At 37.6% G+C, this 9,847-nt stretch overlaps 1 protein-coding gene across 1 annotated transcript; it reads left to right on the plus strand.

Moving 5' to 3' along the window:
- Positions 1 to 4,095: 4,095 nt before the first annotated feature.
- LOC136825577 (tropomyosin-1, isoforms 33/34-like) lies at positions 4,096 to 5,609 on the plus strand. Its single transcript, XM_067082163.1, has 2 exons — positions 4,096 to 4,137; positions 4,886 to 5,609. Exons 1-2 carry the CDS (start codon positions 4,126 to 4,128, stop codon positions 5,504 to 5,506), a joined length of 633 nt encoding a protein of 210 aa, XP_066938264.1. The 5' UTR covers positions 4,096 to 4,125; the 3' UTR covers positions 5,507 to 5,609.
- The last annotated feature ends 4,238 nt before the right edge of the window (positions 5,610 to 9,847 follow it).

Consider the following 9,847-nt stretch of genomic DNA (forward strand, 5'->3'; position numbering starts at 1 on the left):
GTTCTCACACACACTTTTTTGGTTATGCTCGTCACTGTAAAACCTTGAATCCGAAATGTAAACTAAGTGAATCAACCAAAAAGGGTTTGTGAAGAGGGCTTCGACGTGCTGCTGGAAAGCCCTCTGTGTAGGTGTACGAAGCAGCTACTGTTGTGAAGTTTCCTGTACGAGATTCATCCACAATTCGGAAACATATATATATATATATATATATATATATATATATATATATATATATATATATATATATTATATATATATATATATATACTGTATATACATGTATATGTGTGTGTGGACATTTTTGTATTATTAGCTCTTTCCTCTGGCAAGATGAGGCTCCAGAGAGTGTTACCTCTCCGCCTCTGAGCAATCCCGCGTCGGGATGAGGTTGCTAAGCACCACGCCATGCCCAGTTCCTCTTGAGAGGGCTTAGGGGCCGCAATTACCTAGCATTTCTTAGCTGTTACCCATCCTAGTGCCAACCAGATCCAGTGTACCTTACCCTCACAGACCAGAAGACTGACTGTTGTTATCCTTCAGCTAAATTTTCCCAAATATTGGTGGTAAAAACTAGATGGAATTTTAGAACCAATGGTCTGTGAATACTGAACATCATTGAGACATCATCTTCGTCGTTTCTTATAGAAAGTCCTTCGACCCCTTATTACTTCATTACCTTTTAATGTTACCTACGTAGATTTTTTTTTTTTACTTAAGTTCGCCTTTCTGATGTTTTCGTTTGCCTATTTGTTGATTTTTGTTTACTAGCAGTTTTCACCTGGTATGTATCTTCTCTCCACATAACTTTCTGTTACCTCTGTTTTTTTTGCATTTATTTGTTTTCTAATTTGTTAATCTTGATTATTTAATGTGTCTGTTTGTTCTTTCGATTATAATGGAGCGTACAGTTTGAGAAATAATAATAATAATAATAATAATAATAATAAAGTCTTCACACTATACGTGCTATTTATGAATGGATCGAAACAAGGAAAAACAGCAGTAATTTTGGGGCCCTCTCGCAGGCCAAGAATGGGAAAAAAATTATGAATATGTATAATTCATTTCTAGCCGTAGTAAAAGAAGGGTTGAGAGAGAATATAAGAACCTTGAAACTGGTGCCAAAACATAATATTCGTTCTGGTTATTTTTTTTTTTTTTTTTACTCCCATGGCAACACCTACGGGACCGGCGTTGGAGAGGCCAAGATCTTCCGGTCTGGGTGGACACTAAGCCCTAGGTAAAGTTTTGGGGGTAGTATTTCGGTATTTGGTCGTGGTTACCATTGCTAGTAGTAGTGTTATTCCTAGAACATTTTCCCACAACAGAACACTGAGTAAAGAAGAAAAAGTTATTTGTATATATATTTTTATATATACATTATATATATATATATATATATATATATTATATATATATAATGTGTGTATATATACATATAGATATGTGTATGTATATGAATATACAGTATATACGTGTATATATATGTATGTATAAATATATATATTTTCATATTTATTATCATCACTTGTCAACCATTTTCTGAAGAAGGAATAATTCCGTGATATCATCAAAGAATTGAATTAGCATGACAGTAAATTTTTTTTTCCATTTTTGCATCCATGCAACTGCGATTTTAATACATTGAGAGGAATTCGTATCTGAAATACATTTTGACATTTCCAGGCCTGTGTGCGAAAGCGGAGAGAATGACTTTCAGGAATCATTGAATGCAGGCTTCAAGATTTAATTTAGGTGTAAAACTAAGAGCAAGAGATAAAGAGCACTTTAAATGATTTCGTCTTTTTCGTAAATAATTAATGTTATTTTGCTGATCTCACATCCTTGTTTAAATGTTCTGTTATTTTGCTGATCTCACATCCTTGTTTAAATGTTCTGTAACAAGAATGCTGTGTATGTGTAATACTGTGTGTATGTGCATTATAACTTCTGAGTCTGGCTTACTAATAGGCGTCTCTTGATTATTCTTCACATTGCCCTAATATACTCTTCTCAGTTCACTGATGTGCTCTGTTTGTGACTCATCGTCAAGTACCAAGTACTCTAATTCCTTTTTCCTTTCAGTGGGTAGTTGAAAGGAACCGCTATGTAACTGGTAATTAACCAGATATTTCAGCCCAACTCGGCATAGATTTCGTCGTTAAACTAGAGATAAAGAAAGGCCTATGGAATAATTATAATCGTCACGCACGGTCGTCTGCTTTACTCTATGATAAAGAATAGATGATGACAGCAAATGTACTTCGTTAATTATTACCAGTTCTACTTTAGGTAAACTGGTATAATCACATCGCGTAAATATCTCTTGACTTTCATTTACAGATGGAATACATACAGTATATATATATATATATATATATATATATATATATATATATATATATATATATATATATATATATATATATATATATATATATATATATATATATATATATATATGCTCTTTTTCCCCTCAGATAGGTGGCTTCAGAAGGTGTTAGCTTTCAGGTTCGCTTAATTTCAGTTTAATAACTACCAGGTACCTGGTGGTAGTTAAACTAAACGAGATTTAACGCAAATGGCCTAACCTGTTCGTGATCGTTTGGAAATCGAACCTGGGACCTTTCGCTGGGAAAGCAGGTTTATTCTCAGTTTAATATCCCATATGAACCAAAAAACTAAATCGTAGAATAGCTGAAAATTACAGTTAATCCTTTATTGGGGAAAAGAGGAAATCAATAATCCTCTTAGGAGTGGACGGTTCAGCAACTGTCACTTTCCCTCCGCTGCCGCGCCTAGGAATTCTCTTCGTGCCTCAGGATTCTCGATCGTTTTAGCCTTCATTTTTAAGCCCGACTTTTCTTCCTCCATATACCTTTTCCTTCTTATTTTTGAGTCGGTTTTTGGGAAAAGACACTAAAAAATGCTGCACTAAGAAGAAATTGAATTCCCTTTGATAAAGTTAGATTTGACCTCACTGCAAGAAGGCCACTTAGTGATTGTGTGACCTTAGCGTTAACGAAATGCCAAGGGGGTCAAATTACATGGCAGGTAGTTTTGGGAATGTGCACGTTTTTGCTGCATCTCGGATCCCAGTGAGCTCTAATTGACACATCAACATCACCAGTTCTAGTCGTAGCAACAATAATATTAGTCACAGTAGAAATCTTAGCAGTTAAATAGTCCACACACACATATAATATACATATATATGTAATGAGTGGATGTGCGTTTGTGTTTATGAGTGCATGTATATTTTCACAAGAAGCCGATCTTATAAAGTCTAACATTCAAGGAGTTATCTTAAAAAGATAGAATACAGAAAAACACACACGCTGTATATACATGTATGTGTGTATAGATAGTCTTCATTCGTTAAATTTTTGATTTTCACAGTCGAACAATGCGAGTGAGTGTTTCCTTCCAACTGCTCCAAAGCTTTGAAGCTTCATCATTTTCATTCTTCGTCTCAGTGAACTTCGAATCTTTGGACCAGTCCTAAAAAATTAAATAATTTTTTTGGCATGATGAAGTGCGTATCAAAAATGTGTATTGAGTTGAACTGTAAAACTCAGTATTGTTATGTTAGATACTTTAGGTTTCTCTTGCACAAGGGAAAGTTAAAAAGATATTCGTGAGGATTTGTCGCTTGAATGGCAAAGTTCACAAGTGCCATCAAGTCGTCTGTAGACAAACGCCCAAAAGCTCATGGATATATATCGGCATTTGGAGAGGATTTGCGCGGATTGAATAACAGGGAACACATTCCAGTTTATACAATAGGTGTCTTGTCCCTCGTTTACCTTTGCGCGATTCTTTAGCGTTCCTGAGGCTGAGCTGACAAAGGCTCGCTTGAGGCGAAAAAATAGCAAAGAGATTGTTGCTCTATGGTCCGAGGAGGAAGTGTTTAGCATAAGTCCGCGTTACCCTCAAACGCTTTAAAATGCGGAAACAAATGCCGATAGAAGACTCTCTTTATGGGGGCTTGGTGGAAGGGGCGAGGGCAGTTCGTTCGTCAGCGGGTGTTACAATGTCGACCAGATTATGACCTATATAAGGGGCGGGGTACTCAAATGCGAGGCACAGTTCCTACCAACCTGGTGACGTCTAAACAACAATATGAAATTCCTGGTAAGAAAAGGCACCTTCTCCCACAGTTACTTATACCAGAACTAAGCAGACCAGTCTTCTTCTGGTATATTAGAAATGAAACTTGAGCTTATGATACTAAGTGCTCGTCGATATGATTTGGACGTTGGATTACGTTTGTGTGGAAGATTTGTTATGAGGCGGAAAATGAGTGCTGTGGCGTGTATTCGAAGATGATAGTTACCCATCGTACGGATAATTCAGAGAACCCATTTTCTTTGGGCTATATAGAGAATAGATTGTTAGTTGCCTTCACTGTTCCAGAAGAGATTTCAAAGTTGCCGAAAATTTCTGTCGCTTGGAATTTACCCTCAAGTTTAGAAGGCGGGAAAAACTGGACTATATGATATTGGGGCTCAATAAGAAGTTAATGAACGAAAGATATTTACATTTAAAATGGAGTGATCAGGACATAAAATATACATAAATAAATAATAACTAGGCATAGTTGTATGTCTTTTAATAAATACGCATTCATCATATATACTGTTAATATGCCATGAAATAAAGGATGTAATGAAGAGAAAGATGGATCACCTCTCAAATTTGGTAAAAGATATTTTTCTTTGGGACATCCGATGACCTTCTGAGAAACAATAACCTTTATTGTAAAGAAGTTCAGTACCTTTCGGTTCACATCAATCACTCACCTTGACCACATTCTTACAGGTAACTTGTCAGTCAAATATCTTAAGATTCAGGTTCTTATTTTCTACACATTTTTTTCCAGGTCCTCCTTAGTTTGGCAGCCATGTGCTGCGCCCGACCTCAGGTTGTCTTCCTGGTTCCTGGAGGGGACCAGCAGGCAGGAGCAGCTCCCCCTACAATAACACAGGAGCACATTGCAGCCATCCAGAGGAGCATTGCACCCATCCTGCAACAGATTCAGGCTGGGGCTTTCCAGAACCTTCAGCCTGTTTCTCAGTTCGTTCCAAACCAGCAGGTTGCTGTGGCTGCAGAACCTGTAGGTGCTGTTCCTGGATTTGCTGCTGAAACTTTTGCTTCCAACACCATTGATACTGGTGCAAACACTGGTGCTGTTGCTGCTGAAGCTGTCGGCTCAAACGCTGACGCTGCTGCCGCTGCTGCTGCTGGCCCAAACTCTGAGACTGTTGTTGCTGTTGACGCCACTAGTTTAGCTGATGCTCCAGCTGTCGAAGCTGCTCCGGCTGGAGCAGAGGCCGAAGCTGCCGAGGCTGAAGCTGCTGAAGCTGAGGCTGCTGAAGCCGAAGCTGCTGAAGCTGAGGCTGCTGAAGCTGAAGCTGCTGAAGCCGAAGCTGCTGAAGCTGAGGCTGCAGAAGCAGAAGCTGCTGAAGCTGAAGCCGCTGAGGCTGAAGCTGGGGCAGCATAGAAAGGACTGTGAATATTTATAATGTAGTTATGTAAATAAGAACATTTTTTGAGGAATGTACTTTTTTAACTTAATTGATAACTCGAAATTTTATTAAACAAAATTGTGAAAAGAGTTTCTGATATCCTTTCATAAAGGTCAGACACAAAGTTAATGACCACTGTTGCTGTGACATCATGTTAAATACATCAATCAGCCAGTCATCACCATGCAATGGCAGATTATACCCCGAGGTGGTATCTGTGTGGAGCAACCTGGTAGTTTCCCCAAAATTTCCTAATTTTAGGTCGATGACTCGCCGTAGTCCTTAGTTTTACGTAGACCACACTACCCTAAAGACAGCATTGGGGATTAAACTTCAATCGTCTCTCATCAAGAAATGTAAGATGATGTGCTTTGGCTGTTTCGTAGATATACAGACCAGTAAGTGCCAAAAAACCAACCTTTTTCCAAGAATGGTTAAATTGTCTGTTTCACCATTGGAAGCAAGAAGGATTTATTATTAATTCATAAAAGCTGGAACTTTTCTTTTTTATTGATGTTATGGAGTGGAAACATTAACTCAATACAGTACTAAATGAAGTTTAGTTCTGTTGATGGTACTTCATGTTGCGTCCTTAGTATCATGTGAGATTTCTGAACTCACGGTTATTGCCAAATGCCGAACAACTTATGCAAAACTGATATGTAACTACAATGAATATTCTTGTTACTGCATCCATGATACTACAGGAATAGCCTTCACAAGGTATAAAAGGAAGAAGTAGAGAAGTAAAGTGTGGGACTGAATAGCGTGGGAGACAATACTCACCTCTCAAACGGAGGAATTTGAAAGGAGCTGATTCAGCAACATGAAACAATTACAGTAATCAGCATGGGTATGTGTGGGCACTTTCAGTGTTACGCACGCGCCTGAGAACGTTCGAGTTTGATCTCGAACGAGGAAAGAATGATCTGGGCACCTTCCCTCAACCAGGTGTGGCTCTGTCAACCTTAATAGCGATTACAGTCTTGATAACCATTCGGTAACTGGAATTTTTAGTCGGATTAGTGGAGAAGGAGAGCTGTTTACCCTCGACGAGGTAATCTGAACCCGGAACAAATCATAGAGCAGCAGTTACCAGGAAAGCTATTATTTTTATTTCTGGTCCTGTTCAGCTTGTTTGTGTGTGTCAGAAAATAGGACAATGGTCGCTCCACTGGGTTCAGTAAGAAAAGCTAACGAAAAGCCGCCTATCCTTTTTAAAACTTGGAGTTCTGGCAGGGAAAAATTGTGTACTGGCTTTTTTAGGTTGCTGAAGATGGGGAAATAATAAGTATCTGAATACTCAAATTGAAATACGATATACTGGCCCAAATGTTCTCTGATATACCATAGGTTTGCTCTGAATTTTCTTCAGCAGTAATATCTGACTTTTTCATGTTATTTCCTGTACAACTGCGTTCCTTGTTGGTGATGTGAATCACCTTAAATTTTTGTTGGACCACCCAGTTCCTTCTTGCCTATTCTGTCCCGAGATGTCAATGCATATCCTGCATCACATGATTTGCCTCCATTAGTGTAAGTTAGGTTACCCATAATGGGTGTGTGTGTGTGTGCATATAATCACTCTGACTATTCTTGTGAGTTAAGTCTCCGCTTTCCTATATCTTACGATCCCACCATTATATTCAAGAAGCTTACCATAGGTTAATCATCTTGGTAACATTGAAGTCAGCCAAAGGCCTCACATTACGGACTTGTGTTTGCGCAGGAACAGAGTTAGAGCCCCTCCTATGCCTTCCAACTCATGGCAATGTACTTCAGGTCAGGACAGCAAAAGCATGATTAATCTGTGCTTTTCGAATTGCATTGTATACAACACTCTAGGAACGATTGTTCTCCTAAAGCCTTTGTTGTAAATCAAAATTAACTTTGGCATGGTGCTAGACCTGTCTAATGTCGGCTAATAATTTGTAGCCAAATCTAGGAAAGTTAGCGACTTCCTTACCAGTAAAACTTCCGAACTGATCATCATATTACAAAATTAATAAACCTGTATACAAAATGAAAGGTTTATACGCATCACTCGGATAGAGACAAACACAACTGTCAGCCGAAAGAAACAAGTAAAAAATGCGCCGAAGTTTCTCTGCTGCAATCGAGTTTTCTGTTTGGTGGCAGCCTCAGCCACGGCCCATAAAACTCACCCACGGTCCAGTGGTGGCCTATGTTGTTGGTACCTATAGCGGTGCCAGACGCACGATGATGGCTAACTTTAACCTTAAATAAAATAAAAACACTGAGGCTAGAGGGCTGCAATTTGGTATGTTTGATGATTGGAGGGTGGATGATCAACGTAACAATTTGCAGCCCTCTCGCCTCAGTTGTTTTTATTTTATTTAAGGTTACAGAAAACTAAAAAGATGGCTATGAATGGAGGCAAACGATTAGTCGATTTGACTACATTACACCGATAGTGTCCTTATTGGTATAAGAGGGCAAGATGCCAGGAAGACAAAAAAAAATAAATAAAATAAAATTGCTTCTGTAACAGCGATTTAAAGGCAGCGCCATACCGGTTGCTACACCGGGATTTAGCGCAAGAGACTGCGAGACATGCCACTTGTGAGTTTATGCCTAGGGTAAGCACAAAAACTAGACGGGATATTTCAAAATCAAATCGATATTTGTTCATGGTTTGTTGAATAAAATCATTCCTGTCATAATTTTACATGTACTCATCAGACGACTTAGCCTTTTGGTTTTGTAATAATAAGAAAATAAGGACTAATTCAGGTCAGACGCAGGAATGCCAACGGCTCTATCCGAGAGATAGCTTCTTACAACAGCCGTCTTTCAAGCACAGTTTCACTCCAAAATGTACCAAAATCCTTTTCTTTGTGTAGCTTTTATTGAATCATCCTATCAGAGCCCCACGGCTCATAAGAAATAGATATGTCTGCCCAGAAGAACGCTGAAAATAACGGGAAAAATAGCTCATTTGAGCAACATGTGTTCAGAAATTTCAGATAAGCGTTCGTTAAACCTCATTGGAGCCACCCCGAACTGGAATTAGACAGCAGTGGAATTTTCCTCCTTGCTTTCTAACAGTTTCAACGTTCATATAATCGTAACTCGAATCTTGTCTTGAATATCCATCATAATGGCGAACTGTGAACTTTTGTTATCAGAAACTGGATCGCATCAATAGCCCAACGATGATAACCAATTTAGCAACGATGTTTTACTCCTGAAAACCCACAACAAACCTGTTAAGTCTGTTAGACTCATAATTTCGGAATTTCCTGTTTATGTGCTAGACTAACACGGCAAATAAGACTTTGTCCTTGAATATTAAAAATATATTTGGAGGGTTCTCAAGGGTATCTCAAGGGTAGTGACACGATTTGCAAACTTAAACGTTCTAAGACAAAGCAAAAGAAATCTTTGCGAAGTAAAGGTCTCCGATAACACTACTCGTTCAGTAAAATCGTCCACTTTTCTGATTAATGCATTGAGATGATTGACTATAATAGTGCGAGGGTCAGATATATTAAGGCCTACCAAATCTCGTTTCTCAGGTCTTAGTTTATGTATGATTATTATTATTATTTTTTTTATAAAGCACTGTAATCTAAAACGCTGTTCTGGACTTAATGTCTTCTATACCAAAGATTGCAGTAGTCTTGAGGGAGTTTCTTGTTCTCTAACTCGGATACGTTTGTTCATCTATTTAAGGCAGCAGTTCACTAGAAAAAAAAAGTGGAAGACCCACTTCGAACTCAAGAATTTATTGGTCTCTACTAGTCATACTGTCATTATCATCAAGTTCCGAGATAACTCTCTCTCTCTCTCTCTCTCTCTCTCTCTCTCTCTCTCTCTCTCTCTCTCTCTCTCTCTCACACACGTAAGTCCGGATGTACAGTTAATAAGTGGTAGGAAGACTTTATGGCTGTAAGTTTCTAATAATGATTGTTGAGAAAATGAGGGTTACAATATTGTTCTTTCCACACACACATACACACACTCATAAATACATTCATACATGCAAAATATATATATATATATATATATATATATATATATATATATATATATATATATATATGCTCGTATATATATATATATATATATATATATATATATATATATATATATATATAAATGTACATGTATATTAATATATATATGTATAGATATATATATATATATATTTATATATATATCATATATATGTATGTATGAATGTATTTATGTATTTATGAGTGTGTGTGGAAAGGATAATACTGTACCCCTCATTTTCTCAACGTTCATTATTCCAAACTTACAGCCATGATATATATATATATATATATATA

The sequence above is a fragment of the Macrobrachium rosenbergii genome, chromosome 39 (assembly GCF_040412425.1).
Source record: "Macrobrachium rosenbergii isolate ZJJX-2024 chromosome 39, ASM4041242v1, whole genome shotgun sequence".
Taxonomy (NCBI): Eukaryota; Metazoa; Arthropoda; class Malacostraca; order Decapoda; family Palaemonidae; genus Macrobrachium; species Macrobrachium rosenbergii.